The sequence below is a fragment of the Stegostoma tigrinum genome, chromosome 14, assembly GCF_030684315.1.
Source record: "Stegostoma tigrinum isolate sSteTig4 chromosome 14, sSteTig4.hap1, whole genome shotgun sequence".
NCBI classification, from domain to species: Eukaryota; Metazoa; Chordata; class Chondrichthyes; order Orectolobiformes; family Stegostomatidae; genus Stegostoma; species Stegostoma tigrinum.
The window spans coordinates 31638933-31666008 of record NC_081367.1 but is presented as its reverse complement, the minus strand read 5'-3'; the positions used below and the strand labels follow the sequence as shown (position 1 = coordinate 31666008).

The 27076-nt window shown below is 40.0% G+C and overlaps 1 protein-coding gene across 2 annotated transcripts in view; it reads left to right on the top strand.

Moving 5' to 3' along the window:
• LOC125457826 (transient receptor potential cation channel subfamily V member 6-like) overlaps nt 1–25580 on the top strand; it is a 129826-nt gene extending 104246 nt beyond the window's left edge. For both annotated transcript variants that reach the window (XM_048542467.2, XM_048542468.2), the window contains 5 exons: nt 4948–5113; nt 5967–6033; nt 7679–7947; nt 12988–13097; nt 24628–25580. In XM_048542467.2, coding sequence (XP_048398424.1) covers nt 4948–5113; nt 5967–6033; nt 7679–7947; nt 12988–13097; nt 24628–24802 — 787 coding nt within the window. In that variant the 3' untranslated portion in view covers nt 24803–25580. The remainder of the gene's footprint in view (nt 1–4947; nt 5114–5966; nt 6034–7678; nt 7948–12987; nt 13098–24627) is intronic.
• The last annotated feature ends 1496 nt before the right edge of the window (nt 25581–27076 follow it).

Here is a 27076-nt window from a genome sequence, read left to right as displayed (position 1 = left end):
TTTCCTATCCACAGTACCTTCCTCCAAGTAACAAAGTGATTGCAAAGTTCCATTTTCATTGTGTTATCTTAAAATGGAGCCAGACCTGTGTAGATAAAATTAAGTGGAATCTGTTATTGTTTATTAAGTTGAATTTTAAAAAAATTGATTTGCTTAAACAAAAAAAATTGCTCTTTGAAAAAAGTCTTAATATGTATTAGTTGAGTTGAAACTAAATAAATTCTATAGTTGTCAATTCCATCTGAGCAACAAAATGAACATGGGGGAATTTTAATTTAGTAATAATTGAAATTAATAATGTTTGTAGCATATGTAGAGAATAGTCCATTTGTTTGCCATTTTAAAATATTTTGGAGGGAAAACAGAAGATTTTCCCCTTTGAGAAAGGTCCAGATACTCCCATTGAAGTGAGAAGCGTAAGTCCAGAGAATTTGCCGACATCATTATCTCTTTCCCAACAATGCTTGATTATGCTATTTTCACAGTAGGGTTAGTTGAAGTCAGGCCTACTATATCCAGAAGCAAATTTGACACAGAATGGATGCTGAGGCAAGGAGTTTCCATTCACTAGGGCATTGGCTCAGTTTATGGATGAGAGTGAGGACCTTGATTCTTACTTCCTGCCCATAATCCCAGCTCTTGTCACCTGCTGTCCCTGTATACCTGACCCCTTTCCTACTCAAACACCATGCCCATGTAACCAGTATCCACTAGATGCAGAACTCAGAAACAACAATGGGAAGACTTTGGAAATTTTTAAAATAAATAAAATAATTTTTAAAAATCATTATCCTATTTAAAATCATGAAATTATCAATATAATCTGTAATTCAAAATCAAATTGCAGGCTCATAGAACAGTTAACGTAAATAAATTTCAGTCTCTTTCACAGCTGTGGCAACAATCCATCTAGCTGAATCAGTGAAGTTTGGGCTTCAATCAAGCATTGATAATGAGATTCCATTGCACACTGTGTCATTAAAATCTTCAAGGACATTCAAAGAACTCAGCCATTTGTTCAAACCTTGAAGCATGGCTGAAGATGTCTGATCTCTTATTCAAAGAGAAAAAGAATCATGGTGTAACAATTGACATCGTCTAATCTGAATTTCAATACTGTTCTGTACAGCCAAATACTTGCCATTTTCGCCAAACTAGTCAATTTAATGATAAATTTCCGTTTTAATATCAAATAATATTCAATAAAGTCATTGCCTTAAAGGCACATTTAAATGATTAGTGTTTAATTATGATGTGTGAAGCTGACAATAACCTTTAAACCTGCTGTCAAACTATTGACTCCAGGACAGAAATATGTATGGTCCATGAGATCTCTGAGCTAGTGTGAACCACATTCCTTTCAAAAGCTAGCCTGACTGCATGAAAGTTGTGGGGTGCCTGCAATACGTACATTGCTGATAATTTGGGACAGCTGGATGTGTGCACATGACCTGCATCTTTTTCCCACAACATTAAAAATTTCTGGTGATGTAATTAGACACCGGGATCCTGGATGTGAGTACATCTCCCTTTCTCAGAGCCCACCCGAAGGGGATTGACCCTGTGTTGCATCAGGAACATATAGCCCAAAGTATTTTTCAGGGATACTGAGTTTCTTTCTCATGCTGGAGGAAGGGAAAGGTAAATTTCTATGGGCTAAGGTGAATTAGAATGACTGAATTATTCATGTTCTTACCTTTGTTGAACTGCACAGTGTAATACTGAAGAGGTGCTGCATTATTGGAGGGATCACTTATTTAATTGCTTAGGAATCAACTTCTCAATTGATTACTCGCAGGATTCAGGTAACCATTAAAGATCCCTTCAAAGAAATGAAAGTGTTCTAGTCAACATTATTCCATTGATAAAAAACACCAAAAATGCCCCCGAATGAAGTGGTATGTGACAATGACTGGGGGAGGGGCTCATCATGTTGAACGGCTGCCACACATTCCTACAGGATGGCTCAGAACTTAGAGCTTTCTTGAATCTGTTGCAAGTTCAGGATTTAGTGAATTTAGCAACAAAAATCCTGAAATTGCAGTCTATTGTTCATTATTCTGCTACAGAATGCACTGTGCAAGGGTAAGCAGTCAGCTCCAACCAAAAAAAAAGGAGTGTAAAGGAAATTTGATAGAGGATAGGAAGAAATTGATCCAGATACTGCAAGAGACTTGTAAACCTCTTCTGCTCCCACAAATTGTGTGTATGTGAGATATGAGAGGCTTTATAATGATCAAATTGCAGAATAGTAATAAAATGGAAGTTTTAAAATCTGCAATTGTAATAGGCCATCAAGCATTATATTCACTAATATATAATACTATGATGGTACGATGTTCATTGCTGATAGAGAATATATGTAATATGCTTGCTACATAATGTTTTGAAGGGTGGTATTGCCTTTTACAGAAAGGAGGTTATAATAATACAATCATAATTATGCCAATGTATTTTGTGCTTAGCTGAATTCCAGAAGAAAAAAAAATTCTCATTGTTTGTTCTGTCAACAAAGTCTCCTGAAATTTCTCAGTTAGACTGTACACAATTTCTGTTTACCAAATAAAACCATGTGAAAAGAAAGATGAGGGGAGATTTTCTGCTCTGATATGGCCAGCAGCTCATTTGTGCACAGGCCTTTGGGAATATGGAAGGTTTGATGCAGAGAGAATATGTGCCAGGAGTGCAGATTCAATGAGAGATCAAAGCTGGGCTCTCAGATATTTGTTACTGGGTGCAGTTGCTCATTAATATTCTGAGTAGGATACAGGTTTGAACACACGATGTTTTTGTAATGGCTACACACACAGTGTGCTGTCCTTGTTGTGTGACTTTTGAGGACAGATGAGCTTCCAAACCCCAGCCTTTTTAACATACTTTCTTTTTGGCGTTTTGCAAATAGGCACAATTTTGCTTGCTTTTTGTCTCCACTTGCCCAGCATTTAAGGGAATTGGTCTCTGAATGGGAAAAATAGATGTTGAATGGGATGGCCATTGTTGTGGTCATTTCTTGGAAAACTGAGCAGCAAAGAGAAATACACAAATTTGAAGAAAGTCTGCTTGTGTCTGATGTCATTTGCAGAGATACACCTGGCAAAATTTAATGATATCCATTGGAGCCGGCAGAGGCAGTCCAGAAAAGCCATGCAAGAGATCACCATCTGTTTCTAAGTGGTGTGAAAACTGCCTGCATTCAGTGACTGGCAGGAAGGAACTGGTGCAGAATACCTGCAAAATACCGTGTGCGAAGGCAACCACGTTAATCAATGAGCCATTTCAAACCTGATCATAGTGGCTGCATCTTTCTTATTCTTCAGGTCTACCCCAAATGGCCTTGCTGGCTGAGCCCTCGAAGATGCCCTCTGTCAGTACAGCTGTGACTTTCTCCTTAATCATTAATGCAACTCCCTCACACCTTTTACCTCCCTCTGTATCACTCCTGAAACATCTAAACCCTGGAATAGTGAACTGCTAGTCCTGCCCTTCTCTCAACCAAGTTTCTCTCATGGCTACCACATCTTGGTTCCACATACTAATCCAGGCCCTAAGATTATCAGCTTTACCTGTTATACTCCTTACATTAAAGCAAATATACTTCAGACCACCACTTCAGTGTTTGTTAACCTGCCCTGCCTGTTCTTCCTATTAGTCTTACTTGACTTAATGTTGACCTTTTCCGCAAACACTCCATATACTGACCTACTACTCTGTTTCCCACACTGCTCCACACCAGTTTAAAACCTTCCCTGTGGCATTAGTAAACCTCCTTACAAGGATATTAATACCCCTCCAGCTTAGGTGCAAACTTTAATGTCGATGTTGCTCACAAGGCCAGCATTTATTACCCATTCCTAGTTGCCCAGTGGACAGTTAGGATTCCACTACGTTGCTGTGGGTCTGAAATCAAATACAGACCAGACTAGGTGAGGACAGCAGGTTTCCCTCCTTTAAGGAGCATTATGAACCAGTTGGGCTGTTTTTTAAAGTACAACAATCAACAGTGGTTGCCATTAGGCTAATTTTATTACTCCAGGTTTTTACTGAATTCAGATTTCAGTATTTGCCATGGTTGGATTTGAACGCACATCCCAGAAGATGAACCTAGGGTTCTAGTCAAGCCCAGTGACATTACCACTTTGCCATTTTCTCCTCACAATAAAGGGATATGATGTCCTTGAAAGGAAAGACTTTGTATTGTAAATTGTGAGGTGAAGACTGTATCTCCCTGAATTTAAAATTGCATGACATACAGTGAAAGATTTATGTTTATGATGGCAATAAGAGAGTGTTCACTGAAATGTATTTGTGGGATATTTTATCTCCAGTATATGTAACAACTAGGTAGACTTTCCATATGAAATTCCATTAAAACATGTTTGGTGTATCTTTTTACATATCCTATATGTAATGTTCACAGAGCTGAGGCTGTTCATCATCTATACTAAGAATGTATTGTCTTCCAGGGAGAGTCATTTTGAGAAAAAGCAGGGCAGCCACTTCATATAGCTCCAAATTATATTTTTTTAGCCAACAAACCAGGAAATCTGGTGTTGTACACTCTATCGCTTATGCAAATAACTTTTTTGCTGCCTACCTGTTGATTCTCAGTTTACTCAATTAATACTTAACATCATCTCTTCCCTACCTTAACTTTGAAAAGTTTGATAAATTTAGAATTGCTGCTGAATTTTCTGTAACTTCCATCAGGCTTTTCTACGGTCTTTCCAAACCCAATGCACAGGCCAGGCCCTTAAGTGAGCAGATCATGGAAATTTAAGTTGATGCAGTCAATTCACTGCACTGCTACCTAACCTGACTTAATACCTCTGGTTTAAAAAAAATGCTGAAAATAGTAAAATTTACCTTCAAGTGTCAACAAATTCAGAACATTGGACTGTTTCTCTATCTCCCGCAACCTAAAAACCTCTTTTCTAATTTTGTTTTTAGGATTGTTTATGCTTGCTTTGTTCTAATCACCATGATACTAAGAGTTTTGAACCATGAATGGGAAACCGTTATAATGGCCTATGCTCTGATAAGTGCCTGGTGTAATGTCCTTTACTTTGCACGTGGATTCAAGTTGCTTGGTCCCCTCTGTATCATGATACAAAAGGTTGGTAGCTTATTTTCTTAATATGTCATTCAACCAAAAAATCATCTTGAAGATTCTAATTATAAGCATGGTGTCCCTTTTTAAGGGTCCTGTGTTTCTTTTTGTTTGAAGATTGCATGAATATTCGTGTGGTTGATCATCTGTCACTCCAGAAGGAAACACTGACTTACTCATTTACAAGTTAGTTTTTTGGCTTTGACATTTGTTATCTGTGCCCAATTTTCTTATCATTTTTTCAGCAATTTAGTGATTTCATAATTCACACTGTACACCAATCTTATTAGGGGTGATGGGGTTTGGGGGCAGGGGAAGCTTAGTGTAAGGCCAAAAACTAATGTTTTCATTTAAACATTTTTATACAATGTTCCTACTTTCATCTTTGTTCCTCTTCCTCCTTAAAGTAATGGTGCATGAAGGAAATGTGTATTCTAAAACAAAAGCTAGGGCTCCGTTAGGCACTAGTCTCAGCAAAGACTCACCTGATAGAATGAAAAATTCTCTCTGTTGGGCCTAAGGTGAATTTAACTGATTTCATCTAGTTTTTGGACCCAAACTCAAGTTGTGGAGTCTGTCGTTAACAATCCTGCAGAACATTAGGGACAGTCGGTAGGTTTAACAATGCATGATATTTTAAATGCAAAAGGCAAATAGTTGATATAAATAAAATGGAATCAAAATCTATGGTAAGATCAGTCTTTCCTTAAACAAAAAAAATGGAGTTGATTTTCTCAGAGCTTCTTTGCAGTATAATTGATTTCACTTTTGTACTACTTACTGTAACCATCTCAGTGTTATCATAATCCAATTGTCTGTTGTGTAGCTAATAAATTATTTTCCCTTTTCTCTTTGTTAGATGATTTTTGGTGATCTCATGAGGTTTTGTTACGTTCTGATAATTGTCATAATAGGATTTGGTGCAGGTAGGTAAAGCATGCAGTGTTACAAATAGAACACTGCAAATTGTAATTCAAAGAAAATGCTGGGAATATACAGCAGGCTCATCAATGTTTATAACATGAAATGTTACAGTAACATTTTGGAAGCCAATCCTTCATTAAAAGAGAACTAGAAATCATGCCTATCAAAATAAACCCAGAGTGTAGGGAGAGAAATCTTGGATTGAACAGATTTTGTTGTAATGCTGAAAACTAATGTAGGCAGAATGATCATTTTCGTAACAGAAGGAAAAGACAGAGAACAAAAAGTGAGAAAATAATTAATTTGTTGGCTATCTGATGGATAAAAAACATGAACTGAAACTGTGTCCACTTTATTTCCCGTCCAATCTGGAACTTATTCCCTGTAAGTTATTTTTACAATTCATGTCACTATGTTTGGCCCCTCCCAGATTGTCAGGATTAGCTATACAATTCATTTCTCCATTTTTTTGTCTAAATAAGTGCTTGGGTATTTGTGGGAGGAAAATTTACTGCCCACAGTACAGTGCACAGGCAGGCATGAACTACTGCTTTCACAGGGAGACTGTGGGAAAAGATTACACCCAATAACCTAGGACTTGTAACAACAGAAAACAAGAGACCTTGTAGCCCTGATCCCATCCCATCACATGCCCTACACTCAGCCGCCGCCTCCCCCCCTCCCACCCCACCAAAGCCATTCAAACCCCTATGCCAACCTAAGGGCTGTGTGACCTTGGAACTCAGAAGGCTTTTCAGATAGGGTCATTGACTGTTTTTAAGACAGATGGAAAAGATTTTTGCCAGGTAGGGAAATCCAGTGTTATTGGGGGTAGATGGGATGGCTGAATTCAAAACACCATCAGATCAGCCATAACATTTTGAATAGGCTTGAGGGCTTGAATCGTCTGCTGCTGAATGTTGACATGGTAACAAAAATTAGTTTTTAAGGCAGCAACACTGTAAAATGGTAGTATGACTTCTATGAACCTTCAACTCGCTTCCATTTACTTCCCAGAGAAAATGGTGCGTGCTAGGTTTGAGGAAGGTGACCTCTGGTAATAGGTTTTTGGTATCATTCTGGATCAGTTGGAGACATTTTATGCACACATATAAATTCAAACCCAAGTTTGAAGTAGATCAGACAAAACAGTGTGGAACAGAAAACAGTGTGTAACAATTGGAAATGGTTTAATCTAGGTAAGTGTGGCTCCAAGTCAAGAATAATGGCAGTAAAGATGGTAGTAATTGCGTGCCTGACACAATTTGCCTTCCATATCCAGTGGGTGGTGAAACCACCTGAATGCAGTTGCCTGAAGTCTCCTTCAACTGTCATCTTTCTTTTAGTTTCCTTGCACAGAAGGAAGAGGATGAGATTTTCTGGCAAACATCAAAGTAACTTTCAGTCAGAAACGTTCTGATCATTGGGTCAAGTTAGTACCTGCTACAAAAGTGCAAATGAAGAAAACCCTTCCCTTAACCTGGCAAGTCCAGATGCAAAGCTTCCCAATGGGCATGTCACAACACTCAATGACGGATTCATAGATTTTCTGCTCTGCTGTGTATTTCTAGCATTTTCTGTTTTTACTTCATTGATTTTGGTGTTATTATAATATCTTAATGATTTGATTATCTTTAAACATCACAGGTTTCGATGTTCACTTTCAAGCCTTGGATCCAAATACTTATTTGTACTTCAGGGATTTTACCATCACTATTTTCACATTGTTTCAGCTGATGATGGGTCTCACTGAACTTCCAGGTCCACCTGACATCAAGATCCCTGACATTATCATTGTCCTTTATATGGTGTACATGTGTTTTGGCTTTGTTCTTCTCCTGAATCTTTTCATTGCTTTAATGGGTGATACTCATTATCGAGTCGTCAGTGAACGAAAGTCACTATGGAAAGCTCAGGTAGTGAATACTTTAATCATCTTTGTAAATGATTTTATTTTTCTGTTAGTTTTTATCAATGTTTGTAATAATATCTGTTGGGAATACGTGCAACTACATTTAGGATTACTGTCAGGAAATTCTTTGTTTCAAAATGAATGATCAATGTATGGAATAGACTTCAAGCAAGGGGGAAACAATCTGTTGCCTTTTAAGAAAGAATTGAATGCTGCAGTTGGTGAAGTAAAAGCTGGATCTACTGAATGTATGCTCACCCTAATTATTATATGAGCTTATGAATCCAATTACCTAAAAAAATGACAATACATTTAAAATCAGTGTTACTAGTTTCGTGTAAATTACCATCAGGACTTCATCAAACCGCCCTATAACGACAGAATTACAACCACACACATGTGAAATGAATACATTGCCTCTCCAGGCAAGGTTTTTTCAGATGGTGAGATATTATCTCTACCCTTGCCGTGCCTCCGAAGAACCAATTGAAGAACATCAGCTTCAAAGAGATTAAATTTACATAACATGGTATGGTGGACACAGTCTTGTTTGATGTGTGAATCAAAGGTTACTGGGAGCAAATGAGAATGTGGAATTGAAAAACAAAAAGATGAGACACTATCTTAATGAATAGTAGAACAAGTTCAAGGGGATGAATGACCTACTTTTTTTATAGTCATTCATGGGATGAGGATATTGCTGGCTAGCAGCATTTATTGCCCATCCCTTATTGCCCAGAGAGTGGTTAAAAGTCAACTGCATTGCTGTGGGTCTGGGGTTACATGTTAGCCAGACCAGGTAAGGATGGCAGTTTCCTTCCCTAAAGGACATTACTGAACTAAGATAACAAAGTGTGGAGCTGGATGAACCCAGCAGGTCAAGCAGCATCTTAGCAGCACAAAAGCTGATGTTTCGGGCCTAGACCCTCCATCAGAAAAGCTAGTTATATTTTCCCCTGACAATCAGCATTGGTTTCATGGTCATCATGAAACTCGTAATTCCAGATTTTTATGAACTCATTCTGCTTTGGCGAGATTTGAATCCAGGTTCCCAGATCATTTCTTGGGTCTTTGGATCAACAGCCCAGCAATACTACCACTAGGCCATCACCTCCCCTCATCTGCTCCTACACCATATCTTCACTTGGATGAAAACCCTGTTGGCCAAACAGACTGGTTGGCAATTCTATTGTTCCACCAACCCCTGTGGCAGCAATAGCCAGGACACCATCCAGGGCTAAGCAACCTACTCAATTGATACCTTATCCTCACCTTCAACATTCATTCCCTTCACCACCAATACACAATGGCAGCAATGTATACCATCTACAAGATGCATTACACTAACTTGCCAAAACACCTTGGATAGCACCTTCCAACCTTTCAACCCCAACTGCCTAGAAAGACAAGGGCAGCAGATGCATGGGCACATCACCACATACTAGTTACCCTCAAAGTGATACAGATCCTGAGTTGGAATTTTATTGCCATTCCTACTTTTGCACTAGGTCAAAATATTTGAATATGCTTATTAACAGCACAGTGGATAACCCTATATCCTGGGATTGCAGTGGTTACAGAAGGTAGCTCACCACCACTTTCTCAGGGGTACTTAACAAATGGGTAATAAACATTGGACTAGAGAGTGATATGTACTTCCCAAGAATGAATTTAATGAATGAATGTGAGGGTAGGCAGGGCAACCTAGGCATTGCCTCCCAAGTAATATTTTAGGCAATTCAGAGGCAGGTTGGAAGGCCACCCAGGAAAGATTATGGATCCCTGAAAATTGACAGGAGGTGTAAATTTGGCTCTGTATTCAATGACATTTTCTGATACTTCAAGTGAAATAATGGCTGGACCCAATGCATTAATATCTTACTTCTTTAAAGTTTCCTAGCTGTCATACAAATAATGTGATTCTGTTAATACTGATATTGCCGCTTCAGTTCCAAATTCTCGCAACAACTCTGCACAAATATATATACATTAGGTTCATTGTTGCCTGACTGCTGAGAAGTGTGGAGCAAAAGCCAAGCCATTCATGAAAAGATTTGAAACAACTGCCTGCAGCATCTCTCTGACATATTGTTCCCTCAAATCAGACATTCAGGGCACTAATTACCATACCAATTATTACTCCATTTGTGCTGCCTGCTACATGCAATGATTTGTGCATGGATCCATGCTATTAATGTCTGGTTCAATGTCTATTAAATGGGTAGGAGAATTCTAGATGCAGAGATGCAAAAAATTACTAAACAACTTGGTGAAGGTCAGGAAGAATGAGCAGCAAGGTTTTCTGTGATGCTGCTCTGGACATACTGGAGCAAGTAGTAGAGAGGGTTAAGACATCCTTTTTCATCCATTAAATAGGAAACTCTTCAGATTTCAACTGAGGGGGAGCTAGATAGAGATTGTAGAAGCTTTGCCCAAGAAAAAGCCTGCAATGCAGCAAAAAAAGTGTTAAATTGAATTGCTAAGGTGGAATCTGATAAAATATTAACTGATCTGCCCAGCGTCACTCCCTGTCTTACTAAATGACAAAACTTGAGACACTGCATCCTCCTGTCCCTAACCCCACACACAATTTTACTCTATCTTGTATTCACTGCACCATACCTCACTGAGCATCATTTTCCTTATGCTGGATTTTTACACCCTACTGGAGGAGAGTACAGTTGGTACTCGAATTTGCATTGCAGCCAGTGTGCCTACCTCACCCCTGAGTCACTTCCCTGGAGGCAGTATGGCGGGGCAGCAGGTAGCTAATTTAGCCTGTTAATAGCTGTTCTGGAGTCTTCCAGGAAGCCTACTGGTCTTCAAAGTTGGAGGCAGCTTAACTGAAAGCAGGTCAGTCTGCAGCAGGGTTCTGGTGACTGAACGTCCACAGGAATCTTTAACTTTAAGGTTGAAAAGAAGGTACTTCCTTCTTGGGGCGCCAACTCTCACAGTTGAACCGTACCCTGTTGCTTCTGAGCTGGATGGTCTCCTATTACTTCTCTAGCTTCATGGATCCACCTGCCATCTATATTAGAGGGCAAGCTTACTCTTTGGCCATTAATATGACAATTTGGAGAAACTCACAGCTGAATTATTCTATGGTAATCTGATTCCCCCCCATTTAGCCATGATAACAGGTTTTAAATCCAGTGGAGAAAATTAATACTCTTACTATTATTGCTACCTACACTTACCTATTACAGCACACATGTATACAAGAACACACACAAATGGCCAGCAATTCCACTGTGGCAGCTGTATCCTCAAACACCTCACAGGCATCTTACTAGCTCCCTCTCCCTTCCACATGGAGGTCATGCACAATTCAAGGCAACAAGTTGTCTCCAACATGGGAATAGCCAATTTGCACACCACTTTCCTACTGGAAGAGAGCAATCTGGTCATGGAAGCAGCACACCAGAGTTCATGGCCACTGGTGACACAGGAGGAGATACCATGTGTGATTTATTTATACCTAATCATTTTCATCAACTTCTCCATCACAAATGCATGCTGCTGGAAAAACTACAGATGATTTCAGCAAACCCTCTTTCTCTTATCTTCTCTCGCACCACAAGAAATCCTAGACCCTTCCTTTCATTTTAAATGCTGAGATTATCACCATGCCTCAGCCAACAGAGGACGGTGTTCCTATAAACATGCTCAATCATTTTATCCGTCTTACTCAGGCACCAGTTCTGATATTTACACAATTTATTACAGATTTTAGTGGCTCTGTTTGAGAAGAAATCTGAAGGTGAAGAATTTCTGTGCATTAGTGCAGAGAATTTGAGCACTGATACCACTTGTCAAACAACAGCCCTAAACATTTCACTTGGCTTCTGAGTCTGTTTGTCCACTGTTAGATGAGATGGATGGCCTGATAGCTATTATCACTTCCTCCAGACCTATAATGACAATTGACAGCTGATACCCAACAAAACACCCAATATGGCATCTCCTTTGTCTTTAATTGCCAACAGGACAACAGTCCACATATTTCTCAAGATAAATAGGCTGGACCTGTGTCACCTACATAATGAGAGGTTCCAATTCCAGCTGAATATACACATGTTCTGTTAATGTTTTAGACGGAGAAAAACCTCCATGTTTTCCAGATTCATGAAAGCAATAGACAGAAATCTTGCTGCCTGGTTGCAGAATGTTCTTAGATACTGATCACAGAGTTTTCGTGAAGATATGTTGATCATTTGAACCTACTTTTAGTGTGAGGCCAGGATCTCACAGCTCTAATAACTGGGAATAAACTTCTGTAAGGCTCCTGTCCTCATCCACCAGGAAACTGTTGACCATTTCATTGCATTTAATACTTCTGACCATTCCTCCTGCACATTGCTTTTTGGATTACACAAGAATTGAAACACATAAGAGTATTTTGATTTGTTGAGAGAGATAATGGAAACTGCAGATGCTGGAGAATCCGAGATAACAAAATGTAGAGCTGGATGAACACAGCAGGCCAAGCAGCATCTTAGGAGCACAAAAGCTGACATTTCGGGCCTAGACTCTTCATCAGAAAAGGGGGAGGGGGATCTGAAACAAATAGGGAGAGAGGGGGAGGCGGATCGAAGATGGATGGAAGATAAGATAGGTGGAGAGGAGACAGACAAGTTAAAGAGGCGGGGATGGAGCCAGTAGGGGTGAGTGTAGGTAAGGAGGTAGGGAGGGGATAAGTCAGCCCGCAGAGGACGGACAGGTCAAGGGGGCGGAATGAGGTTAGTAGGAAGGAAATGGGGGTGCGGCTTGAGGTGGGAGAAGGAGATAAGTGAGAGGAAAAACAGGTTAGCGAGGTTGCCCTGAGCTTGGCTGGTTTTGTGATGCAGAATGGGGAGAGGAGATTTTGAAGCTTATGAAATCCACAGTGATATCATTGGGCTGCAGGGTTGATGCTTGTTTCAAGGCAGGCGCAATGTTGTGGTTGATTGGATTATTATTAAAATTATTTGGATTCTGTTTCTCCTTTATAATCAGAGTTTAAATTCAAACTAATGCAATTACTAATAAGATTAATATTTTTCAGATTGCTGCAACAACTCTTCTACTTGAGCGGAGACTACCAGCTTGGCTCTGGCCCAGAGCAGGAATACCAGGAGATCTGTTGGGTCTAAACGTAGATAAGTGGTATTTAAGGTAAAAATGTACAGCTGTGAGAAGAAATGTTTTCCAGATATTTGCTGCTTGTAAAGAACTATTCATTAAAATTACTTAAAATTTGAAATAAATATGTTAGCCATCGCATGTAAGGGTATGCTTTTGGAAGCTCTCATTTTGCTTTGTTATCATTTCTCTGTCCAATGTTTAACAAGTTGACATATTAAAACCAGTGCCGATTAATCATGAATGTGCCTCCTTAATAGTGAGTACTTTTCCTACAGTTAAACAGCAATAAAATGCAGTCGTGTCAGTAGGTGTAACTTATTTGATATCTCGAGGTATTTAAACAAAGAGTTTCTTTTTAACAAAATAGTGCAGGTCTTTGTTATATTTTTGCAAAGATATTTCAAAATTTATAATGTGTCATTTTGACCCAAACTATTTTATAATACTAAGAAAAACCAAATTATTATCGGAAGTTAAATAACATGGCATTTTATCGTTTATTCAACTACATTACTTTAAAGTTTATTTTTCTTGCTATTCTTGCATAAGGGAACTTCTAGGTAATGAGACAATACCCAGAAACAAATTGTATCAGTGATAATGGGAACTGCAGATGCTGGAGAATCCAAGATAACAAAGTGTGCTCCTGAGATGCTGCTTGGCCTGCTGTGTTCATCCAGCTCCACACTTTGTTATCCCAGAAATAAATCATAGTTTACAGCTCTGAGTGAAAAACTATCACAGTGCAGATGTGGAGGGCAGCTCAGTTATGTTTATAGAGGCAGTAGTGGTTTGTGACTTATGGCAAATGAAGTTTTCTTGTTATCTTCTAGTAGGGTTTGGTGGGGATACTTGAGACCAAATAGAACTAACAAACAGGGAATGGTTATGTTTTAATTAAGGGATAGTTGGGTGAGAATGGGGTGTGTAAGTATGGAGAACAAGTCATCAGTACGTTAGAGCTTTATGATATGTAAGTTGGAATGAAACTGTGACTAGAAAAATATACATTCATGGATTCTAACTGACCTTTAAACTCCAGTGTCTGTCAATTGTGGCTGTAGATACTCAGTTATTTGCAATTAAATTTAGCTCCAATACCTGAAATGCTCTCATTTAACCTACCCAGTGTCATCTTTCAATTTCCAATTATTTTTTGAGCTCATGATTTGATGTTTCCATTCATTCCTTCCACGTTTTCATATACTTCTATATTTCATATATTCCTTCCACATTCTAAAATCTTTCCTAAGGATGTCATTGAGTCAAGTAATTATGGAAAAGATTAATACTGTTTCAGATTGTTTGCTTACTTTACATGTGGAATTTGTTGTAGAATTTTAATTTACTCGGTACTATTCTGAAAAGTATTAATCAATGACAAGCTTTCTAATCATCATGATAACTAGTTACAGAGTTGTAGAGTCATCAAAATGTACAGCACATAAACAGACCCTTCAGTCCAACTCGTCCATGCTGACCAAATAGCCCAAATTAATGCAGTGCCACTTGCCAGCATTTGGCCCATATCCTTCCAAACCCTTCCTATTCATGTACCCATCCAGATGCCTTTTCAATGTTGTAATTGTACCAGCCTCCACCACTTCCTATGTCAGCTCATTCCACACACATACCCCCTCTGCTTGAAGAAGTTGCCCCTTAGGTCCCTTTTAAATCTTGCCCCTTTCACCTTAAACCTATGCCCTCTAGTTTTGGACTCCTCTACCCTGAGGAAAAGGCCTTATCTATTCGCACTATCCATGCCCCTCATGATTTTATAAACCTCAGTAATGTCACCCATTCAGCCTCTGACACCCCAGAGAAAATAGTTCTGGCCTCTTCAGCCTCTCGCTATAGTTCAAACCCTCCAAAACTGGCAATATCCTTGTAAATCTTTTCGAAACACCCCTCTTACAACAAGAGACCAGAATTGAATGTAGTATTCCAAAAGTGGCTTAACCAAAGTCCTGGACAGCTGCAACATGACATTCCAACTCCAAAACTCAGTGCACTGACCAATAAAGGCAAGCACACCAAACTCCTTTTTTACTGCCCTATCTAACTGCATTAATTCTCAAGGCTAGCATTATAGTGCTTCAGTCTTGCCATTAATTTTCAGACATTTCACTGTTTAACCGAAAAATAATCTATAGTGTTGGAATCAGAGTTTAATCATAAACTGTATGACGATATTTGTTTTACTCTCACCTGCATTGTTTTTGATATCTTAGTCCAATTTAAAATAATCTGGAATAATTATATCTTTTGAATTTCTAACCAAGGGACAGTAGGAAGGAGAATCAGACAGGATATGCATATGTAACCAATCCAGGTGTCCACCTTTCCCAAAATATCAAAGTTATATCAAAATACCAAGGTGCCTATGTAAAAGCAGACATATTGTGTGAGATTACAAGTCAGCCACAACACAATAGTCTGGCAAAGTGTTCTAACCACAATCAGTCTGGTTGGAATAAAGTCCATAATATTTGTGTTTCCTTTAGACAACCAGAGTAAGTGCAGCCCAGAACTCCAGTGGAGCAAGCAGTGTGAAATTTAGAAGATTGCTGAAGAAACCTCAGGCACAAACTCAAAGAGGAACCAGTATAAAAACACACTGCTGGGCCTCTTCCTGATGGTTTTTTACTCTTTCCTGGACAAACAGAAACACAGTAGCTTCAAATCCTTTTTTTCCGCTGCCTTCGCCTCCACGCTTACTTCTTTAACCGGGAGCCTAACCCTTCCTCCACTGACCCCTTCACCTGCCTCCGACACAAGTCCTCCTCCTGGACACCACCCCCAGGCCTCCTACCCTCCCTCGACCTCTTCATTTCCAACTGCCGTCGAGACATTAACCGCCTCAACCTCTCCACCCCTCTCACCCACTCCAACCTCTCCGCCGCAGAACGGGCAGCCCTCCGCTCCCTCCACTCCAACCCCAACCTCACCATCAAACCCGCAGACAAGGGAGGCGCAGTGGTAGTATGACGCATTGACCTCTACACCACTGAAGCCAAACGCCAACTCTCCAACACCTCCTCCTACCGCCCCCTTGATCATGACCCCACCCCCGAGCACCAAACCATCATCTCCAGTACCATCCATGACCTCATCACCTCAGGTGACCTCCCACCCACAGCCTCCAACCTTATTGTTCCCCAACCCCGCACGGCCCGTTTCTATTTCCTTCCCAAAATCCACAAACTTCCCTGTCCTGGTCGACCCATTGTCTCAGCCTGCTCCTGCCCCACTGAACTCATCTCCACCTATCTGGACTCCATTTTCTCCCCTTTGGTCCAGGAACTCCCTACCTACATCCGTGACACCACCCATGCCCTCCACCTCCTCCAGAACTTCCAATTCCCTGGCCACCAACACCTCATTTTCACCATGGACGTCCGGTTCCTATACACTGTATTCTTCATGCAGATGGCCTCAAGGCCCTCCGCTTCTTCCTGTCCCCGCAGGCCCGACCAGTCCCCCTCCACTGACACCCTTATCCGCCTAGCCGAACTTGTCCTCACCCTCAACAACTTCTCTTTCGATTCCTCCCACTTCCTACAGACAAAGGGGGTGGCCATGGGTACCCGCAGGAGCCCAAGCTATGCCTGCCTCTTTGTAGGTTACGTGGAACAGTCCCTCTTCCGCACCTACACAAGCCCCAAACCCCACCTCTTCCTCCGTTACATTGATGATTGTATCAGCGCCGTCTCTTGCTCCCCAGAGAAGCCCGAACAGTTCATCCACTTCACAAACACCTTCCACCCCAACCTTAAGTTCACCTGGGCCATCTCCAACACATCCCTCACCTTCCTGGACCTCTCAGTCTCCATCTCAGGTAACCAGCTAGAAACTGATGTCCATTTCAAGCCCACTGACTCCCACAGCTACCTAGAACACACCTCCTCCCACACACCCTCCTGCAAAAATTCCATCCCCTATTCCCAATTCCTCGCCTTGCCGCATCTGCGCCCAGGATGAGGCATTCCACTCCCGCACATCCCAGATGTCCACGTGCTTCAAGGACCGCAACTTTCCCCTGCAGTGGTCGAGAACGCCCTTGACCGTGTCTCCCGCATTTCCCGCAACACATCCCTCACACCGCCCCAAGAGGATCACCCTCGTTCTCACACACCACTCCACCAACCTCCGGATACAACGCATTATCCTCCGACACTTCCACCAACTACAATCCGACCCCACCACCCAAAACATTTTTCCATCCCCACCCTTGTCTGCCTTCCGGAGAGACCACTCTCTCCGTGACTCCCTTGTTCGCTCCACAATCCCCTCCAACCCCACCACACCCGGCACCTTCCCCTGCAACCGCAGGAAGTGCTACACTTGCCCCCACACCTCCTCCTTCACCCCCATCCCAGGCCTCAAGATGACTTTCCACATTAAGCAGATGTTCACCTGCACATCTGCCAATGTGGTATACTGTAACCAGTGTACCCGGGTGTGGCTTCCTCTCTATTGGGGAAACCAAGCGGAGGCTTGGGGACCGCTTTGCAGAACACCTCCACTCGGTTCACAATAAACAACTGCACCTCCCAGTCACGAACCATTTTAACTCCCCCTCCCATTCCTCAGACGACATGTCCATCATGGGCCTCCTGCAGTGCCACAATGATGCCACCCGAAGGTTGCAGGAACAGCAACTCATATTCCGCTTGGGAACCCTGCAGCCCAATGGTATCAATGTGGACTTCACCAGCTTCAAAATCTCCCCTTCCCCCACCGCATTCCAAAACCAGCCCAGTTCATCCCCTCCCCCCACTGCATCCCAAAACCAGCCCAGCCTGTCTCCGCCTCCCTAACCTCATCCCGCCTCCTTGACCTGTCCGTCTTCCCTGGACTGACCTATCCCCTCCCTACCTCCCCACCTATACTCTCCTCTCCACCTATCTTCTTTTCTCTCCATCTTCGGTCCGCCTCCCCCTCTCTCCCTATTTATTCCAGAACCCTCACCCCATCCCCCTCTCTGATGAAGGGTCTAGGCCTGAAACGTCAGCTTTTGTGCTCCTGAGATGCTGCTTGGCCTGTGTTCATCCAACTTCACACTTTGTTATCTTAGCTTCAAATCCAGCCAGTTTGTAGACTGTTCTCTTCAGCAGCCTGAGTGTTTCAATAGTTGTAATTGCTGCAGAATGAAAATATGCCCCAACTCCTTAAACCTGCTTCACCTGAAAGCTACAATTAGTTTTGATCCTCCATCTGCAATGGCAAGCAAGTTTGATTACTAAGATATAACATGTTTATGCTGCAACAAATTGAGTGGAGATGAAGGTTAGAACAATGATCTTGAGCTAAGATCTGTACTTTGGTGGAGCAGGCGTGTTTCTAGTCCAAAGTTTATATCAGTCATGGTAACCATGTTAGTGGTAACACACTGCTTCAAAGTCAGGAAGTTGTATGTTCAAGTCTTACTTCAGAGGCTTGAACACAATAATTTAGGCTCATACCCCAGTGTGCTATGGAAGGAATGCTGCACTGACTGTTTCCCAGATGATCTAATAGGTGCACAATCTGCAATCATGTTGGATGTAAAGTATCTCATGATGCTATTTCACAAAACAGCAGAAGACTTATCCATGGTGCACTGGCCGAAACGCATCCTTTAATCAACATCACTAAGAGCAAATTATTTATTAACCATTGCATTGGTGTTTTGGGGAGCTTGCTGCATGTAAATTAGCTGTTGTGTTCCCCACATTTGAGCTGTGATGAAATCCAGTCAACCTATTTATGATGTCCTGAACTAATGATATATAAGAGCAAGTCTGCCCTTTATCTAATGTCCCATTCAGAGGCTGAGAGCTAAGAACAGCCTTACAGTTTAGCTGAGTGAATGGTAGTGTTTTGCAGGGTTTTTGGATCAGTTCTGTTCACCATGTATATAAGGGATCTGTGGGCTTTGAGTGAATAAGAATGAGTGAATTTACAGAAAATACCAAAATGGTATCATGCCTTTTAGAAAAATCAAAGGATATTGCAAAGGTATTTAAATAAAATGGAAGTAAATGTGTATAAAAAGTGAAAGATGGAATCCAATATCAACATAAATGTGAAGTGATGCATTTTGATAAACCTGACAGTGGTAATGACACTCTGAATGGAAGTAGATGCAGCAGTTTGGGAGAGGGACTTCCAAGTGAAGGCTTACAGAATGTTAACATCATTACAAAAAAGCTGGCAGACTTTTGTTTTATTGCAAGGTTCACAATTTAAAAGTATGGAATATAATGATGAGCTTTATGAAAGCATAATAAATCCTTAGTTAAAATATTGTGTCTTATTTTGGACTTTGAGAAGGATTCCTTGGAGGGTAAAATACAGATTCATTATAAAACTGTCCAAAATGAGTATGTATAAGCATAAAACACCTTCCATTAGAAATGTGCCATTGCAGATGTAATGGAAGTGTTTATAATTATAAATTTATGTGATCCAGTAATTGGCATAAGATTGTTCTTAGCAATTGCCAGGTCACAGATGCAAGGTTAAGGACTGAAGCTTGACTCCCAAGTTAGGAACACAAAGTAGGATAAGTTTCTGACTCTACAAACACAACACATAGAACATAGAACAATACAGCACAGAACAGGCCCTTTGGCCCTCGATGTTGCGCCAGCCTGTGAACTAATCTAAGCCCATCCCCCTACACTATCCCATCATCATCCATATGCTTATCCAGGACAGGAGAAGGTGCTCTGGATTCTCATTATGTGAGGTGGAAGTGGTGGGTTTGCTGGTAGGTACGGTGGGTGTTAGTAGAAGGCGGATGGTGATGGATGGCAGGGTGGTGTCCACCACTGCCAAGGAGAATACCAAGTCAGCAGAGGGGCTGTTGGCTACAGAGGCAGATTGTAGGAAAAGACATCTTGGCAATTTATCCCGGGGACAAACCCTTTGTCGTTATACCCTGAATGCATCAGAACGCATGCTGAGATGAACTACTTAAAAGTTTTAATTGTCTATTGAGGAATTTACCAGTTAAAATTACACTCATTGTAAAAATTATTTCACTTCAATTAATGTATTTGCACTACTTAATCCTCAATAAAAACAAACACTTGAATTCATTTCCCCACTTTAAAGCCTTTAAAAGCACTTGGTGATTATCACACAGTGAGCAGACATGCACTCTAGATAAAGAAAGGTTGTGTCATAGTGGTGCAGTAGAAGTCATTTAATGATACCCCTGAAGTTAGGTCAACAGACAGGGTGAAACAGCAAACAAATTGTTTTTATACACTGCAAAAGGCTCTTTCAAAACATTAAGTGCCAGGATATTGAAATGCCATGACAGCTTGACAGTTCCTTTGATAAACTGACAGTTAGCTTGTTAGATTGGCAGATGCTTTTACAACTTGACAGTTCCAATGGGTTTATTCGTGTTGTACACACACTCATGCCTTCCCTTAAAAATGGTGGGTTTGGGAGTGACACTTCAACATTCATGTCTTTGGTGCCAATTTGTCCATGTTGGGAATCCTCTTCATTGTGGTAAAATGTTGCCTTAAATATTTGATTTAGGACAGAGGACAGGTGAAATGGAGTTTTCAAGCTGTGGAATTTAATTTGAGTTGATGTCTAAGGCAGGATTACCTTAAATGTATAAGATTAGGCAAGAAAGGATGTGAGAATGGTATGGCTAAATGTGAGTTAAACCATTTGCTAATGTGAAGGATAACTTAGCTCAGTGACAAAAGTCACATGACACCAAGTTATAGGCCAACAAGCTTATTTGAAATCACAAGTTTTTAAAGCATAATCCCTTCATCAGGTGAAGTGAGAGAGAAGCACACAGAACACAGAATTTGTGGGCAGAGAGATTAAGAGCAGAGAGATGAAAATTTCATACAATGGTGTGAGTGGAGTGTTGACTAATATGTCTCTACTGGTGATCAAAAGTGTCAAAAGATATGACTCAACAGTGTCAACAGCTGAATAACAAGCAAAGGGATGACCTATAATCTGATTAAATGAGGCAGAGAGATAATTACAAAAAATTTAAAGTAAGACAGTTCTGGAGACAAACCTGAAGACTGGAATAACATGTTAGGCATAAGAGTCCCAAGGGTCTAACTAAAGTAATGAGGAATTAAAAACTGTACAAATTATTAATGTAGCAATATCATGATGATGAAGGGGCTACACTCTGAAAGCTTGCGATTTCAAATAAACCTGTTGGCACATAGCCTGATGCCTAACTTTGTCCACCCCAGTCCAACATTGGCACCTCCGCATCATGGCTATCTCCATGAATCTGTTGGCCTGCTTTTGTGTGGCAGCATGCATATAATACTTTGTGGAATCATATCAAGTCTTCTAAATTTAGTGTTGGCAGACAGCAATATTCAGCACTGAACATGATTCACATGGCTCTTAAATAGTTGTCGATTTTAGAAAATGGTAGTGAAGAAAATGAGGCCAGAGCAACATTGTTGCTACTGTAAATACAAACTTTCAGCATGTTATTACTTTCTGACCAGAGAACAAGCTACAAGTGACGTAAGTATTGCTTGGATGTTGAGAAATAAAGAACCCCTGCTGGTAACAGAATGATGATTGAGAGATATGACTAGAAAGTGAATGTGATGAAGGAGGCAAGAGATCGAGAAAAGGACAGAGAGACAATTAGAACAACAGAGAAAGAGGAAATGAATGATAAATCAGAACTAAACGTTAATGGATATAAAGAGAGAGAAAAAAATCAAGTGAAACAGCATCAACAAGAGAGCGAAGAAAGAAAGGTTAGATGAAATGAGAGATGGATAGATGAAAGGAGAGTGAAAAGTGAATGTGAGGGAAGTGGAGTAAGGCAATATTTTGGGAGATTCTGAGAAACAAGCAGAGAGCGAAAAGGAGAGGAAGACGGTAAGAAAGAAAGGGGTAATGAGAACATGTGTTGAGTTATCCTGAAGCAGTTGGAAACTATTCACTTATTAACCATAGTGTTGTTTTTAACATAATGATTTGACAGTATAGTTTTCACTGTTTTTGCTGCAGGCAGGAATCTCTCAAGTTTCCAGTGTTATCAACAAGGTGAAAGAGTAATTATTAGTCCGTTACATGAAAGCATAAAACAAAAAGTGCTACAGCAGAAAATGAGACCATGCAGCCCATTGTGTCTATGCCAGCAAAATGACTAGCTATCCATTCCAGTTCCTCTTTGCAGTCCCACTCTGTAAACCCTTACAACTAGCAGTGCTTCCCTGATTCAAGATTTGGCAGTAATACTGTTATTACTTGTGAGGGCATGTTTACACAAAGCCTGTAGAATCTCGTTTTTGAAAGCCTCCCACTGACGTTCATTCACAACAACCTGTCCACCTTTGTCAGATCATCTCTCAATTTTGTAAAGCCTACCTTTCTACAACTTAAAACTTTTACTTCTGTTCTAACATTGTTCCTTCCCACAATAATGTTAAATATGACTTTAGTACAATCATTACCCAAAATAATGATTGACTTCTACTGCGTCCACCTGCCTAGCCTCATTGCCCAAGACTAATTCTAGAATTGCTCCCTCACTCACTATGCTTGTTGCATGCTGGTTTAAAAAAAATTCTTCTGAATATGGCTCAAGAATGTCTGCCCTCTGTGTCCTTCACAATGATAATTGGCTAGGTGATGTTCCTAACTATTATTGTCCTATTGTTTTTGCACTCAGAAATTTGCTTTTTTTTCATTTGAGCTCAACCCTTATTTCCTAGACTGTCACCCATATGTTGAACTAGGCAGCAAAAGAATCTGAGATTTACAAGGTATTTGTTGCAAATTTATAATTTATGACAAATATCAGTTTCCGCCTTTCTCTTCTGGATTCTTTCCCTTTTCAGAAGCCAAACTCTATTGAGAAAGAGCTCCACTTTACTTAAATAAAAGAAACAAATGACAAAAACTGCCCCTAAAACAATACCCAGAACAAAAAAAACACGAAAGGGAGAAACTAAGAGAGTACAAAATCTGAATGATGTTGGGAGGAGGAAATGAATCACCCCCGTTCATGCAGCACTCATCAATTCCAGAAAGCTTCAAGGGTTGGCAAGCAAGATAGACTCTGTACTACCTGCATGATTCTCTTGGACTGTCTGATTGGTACCCATTCCATTGTTTGTACATTTCTAACTTGTGCTGTAGACCCTAACATGTTCTCCACGTAGTCCTCTGCTTCACAAATGTATAACAGTGACTCCAGCTGCCGCTGAAATTCTGAAACCTGGAGCTCCAGCAGCTAGTGACCCTTCCTATAAATCTGCTCATCTGGGACAAATAATGTGTCCAAGACTTCACACAAAGCACAGTTTAAACCACATGGCCTAGCTAATCTGCGATCCCGTAATTTTAAAACTTTTTAATAATATGAAGGGTTGGACAACCTATTCATACCCACCGATCAGCTTCTTTTCCTGTACCGTGGTAAGAGCCAACTACACTAAGGCTATAAACTATGGAGAAAGAAAGGAGCACCTCTTCACTCCTCACCAAACTCACACATTACAGTTTCTGGTATATTTAAAGAAAGTGCACATTTCGCTGTAAATTTGAGTTAAAACCATTGGACCATAACCATCTGAAAACACTCCCTTTCACGTCTTAAACTGGCAGACTTTAAAATACAAAAGGAAAACCTGACAACTCAGGGCCCAATCATTTAGGATTTAGATGAGGAGAGATTCTTTCATTCAAAAGATTGCAAATCTCTAGAATTTTCCATTCTAAGGAGTTTACAATATGCCATAATTGAATATATTTAAGCGTACGATAGATACTTTAGACTGTCAAAGAATCAAGGGATATGGGGATAAATCACATAAATGGGCAGGAAAGTGAAGTTGAATCTGAAGATCAGCCATAAACATGATAAATGCTGGAGCAAACTTGACATGCTGTACAAAGTTTGTAAAATTGTAAGGGACATGGTTAGGGTGAATAGCCAAGGGCTTTTCCCCAGGGTAACGGAGTCCAAAACTAGAGTTTATGGTAAGAGGGGAAAGATTTAAAAGGGACCTAAAGGGCAACATTTTCATGCAGAGGGTAGTGCATGTATAGAGTGAGAAGTGATGGAGGCAGGTACAAAATAAAACATTTGGAAGGTACCTGGATGTGTACATGGATAGGAAGGGTTTAGAGGGATATGGGCCAAATCCTGGCAAATAGGACTAGATTAATTTGGGATATCTGGTAGATGTGGGCGATTTGGACAAAAGGGTTTGTTTTCAAGCTGTACAGGTCTTTGACTCTGACACTATGACTTATCGGAAGTAACATTGAACGATTTATTACCCATTCCTCGAGTATCATACTTGTCTTAAAAAAGTAAGTTTCTCAACTAGATCTTAAGTAATTAGTATTTGCAGTGAATGAAAAATGCTACTTGAGATATAAGCGTTCTAATAAATCTGCTAAAGCCTTTTCACATATTCTGAATTGTTGAATTCCAAAATTGACATGTGGACAGGATTGAAAAATTATGGCTAATAAAGTTGCATTATGTATTTCTCTTTCATAACTTATACCTTAATGTGGATTACTCAATTTTATTTCAAAGAGTCGAAGAAAGAAGTGACTACCAAAAGGCAAGGAAGAGGTCTGAAAATGAGGAGAAAGAAAATGTAACCCATCCGAGGAAAAACAGAAGCGCCTACCGTTGGAAACTCATCCATAAAAACATTTCAAAAAGTCTTAAAAAGAATGACGAAGCATGTGATATGACTACTTTGTAAATTTTGATCAATGTAACACTACAGGTATTGGTTTTCAGGACTACATAATTACTTTCAGAACATAATGAAACCAGGCAAGACCAATGGCCTGTTAGACAATGGGCAGTTCTTCCTCAGGTGTAATCACTTGCATTCAAAAAGATATTTAAAATTTTAGTGAAGCTGAATTTCAACAGATCCATTAAAATGCTAAATGTTTTTGAATGTGATTTAACCAATGCTATAACTTAGACAACCAAGATGGATATTGTTAGATATTATATTGTTTGTACATTAAGATTGGATAGCCGCTTTAATAGATACCCAGAATCAATATTCACAAATGTAACTAGAAAATCTATTGTCATTTGCAAAGTATAGTATTGCAAAGTGGAACCTAATATTAAGTGACTGCAGTAGAAATATTTCAAAGAAATAAGACTACAATAATACAAAGAGTCAGATTTTAAATTAGACCACGGGGGCCTTTGTGCACTTATAAATTATGGCAGTTTTGTTGTAACAGTTTTTAGATCACATCTTAAAACTAGGATGATAAAACAGCTTTCAGTATGAAGTTACTATCACACAGTTTCTAAATGATCTGTGAAATGTAATACAGGATGTTACTGAACACAGAACAAGAATGAAAGTTTTTTATATATAAAATGTAAGTAAATAGAAAACTATAATCTTATACAGTATTTAACATAAGGTACAAATGCTACTGTATTTGAAGGGGTAACACTGCTGCTGACTGTATTGTAACACTATGTACCAAAATAAACCTCAAACAAGATTTTACCAAAAGAATTGAGAAATATACAGTGACTCTGTATTACTAACTTGCAGAAAGTCCAAACAGAAAATGTACCTACAATTTGAAAGCTGCAGAGTAAAATGTTATGTTCAACGATTCAGATGTTTGAATACAGTAAGCATTGACACAATTCAAGAATAAGACAGTTATTATACATCTGCTTCATTCTAAGTGCTAAAATGTTCTTCAATCTGATTAAACCTACAGTATGACTTGCACAACTGAGCAATGGGAATTGGGAGTAATTCAGGTAGGCTATGACCATTCTAAGTATATTGAAATTCTATGGCTGCTTTTCTGAACAGTGCTTTCTTTGCCAAGTTCAGGCGTATAAAGCGTGGCAAATTTTGATGCAAATCACACTTAAAAAATAGGCAATTCAAATTAGTTTGCTTCCCTCATCCAATGACACTTTGGTCACTTTAGTTGTCAAAGAATGGATTCTAATTTTGTAGCTCATGAAAATAAATGCCTGTGGAATTGCTCCATAAAGTTGCAACTGGTTTGTGAGCTTAAAATATATCTAATAGGCTCAGAGCTCTTCTGATACAGAGTAAAGGCTACACCATGTTTCAAATCCAGTCCTTAAAATAGCACACTCCACTATGCAATGTAACTTTTTCCCATTACATTCCACAATTACCATTAGATTGTGAATTGACTGTGTCAGATTAAGTTAAATTGGGGGCTATTTTTAAATGTCCCAGTTAATTAGCAGCTGCAGAGGCTACATCAAATAATACCATCCAAGAATCTTCAGTGGGAAGATTTTAATCGCATCAATCTGGGTTGGATTTCACCCAGGTCTCAGAGATTAAAAATTATGCAGCACCCAGTTGCACCAGATTTAGCTTTTCTTCATCATTTTCCAGCTTATATATATTTTGAGGCCTCCCTCAGGTGTCACCTTTCAATGCTGAAGAATATAGTTAATCCCACACTAGCCTTAGAGCTCAATCCCTCAGCAGCATGGATCTGCATACTCTGTACTGCTTTTGCATTACTTGACATTACCATTTCTGCAGGGCAATGTAGAATGCTGTATCCAGAAAGGACAAGCATCTGTGCAGTCCACATCACACCTCCGGCTGCCATACTTCAGATTCAGTAAAACTAGATGGTTCATCCAGCTTCATACCCTATGTCATTCTATTGACAATCTGTCTATTTTCTTGGATATGTGAGAGCTGATGTTCTTTCCCCAAACATTGCAGAATAGAGACAGTGAAGTACAGATCCAAGAGTATTGGATTTCCTGTCTAAGTCTGTTACTGTGATGTGGATGCATCCTACCTTCTGGCAGTATCTAGGGATAGTAAAATGATGGTGGGGTTGAGAGAGATACAAGGATTTTGCAGCTTTTTGCAGGTCTCTGGAAACAGAACCTTCTGGCTGCCTAGGTAGGAATGAAAATGAACTAAAGTACACTTGACAGATGCTGCCCCTAATCCCTCCTGTCATCTAGGGGTCTGGAA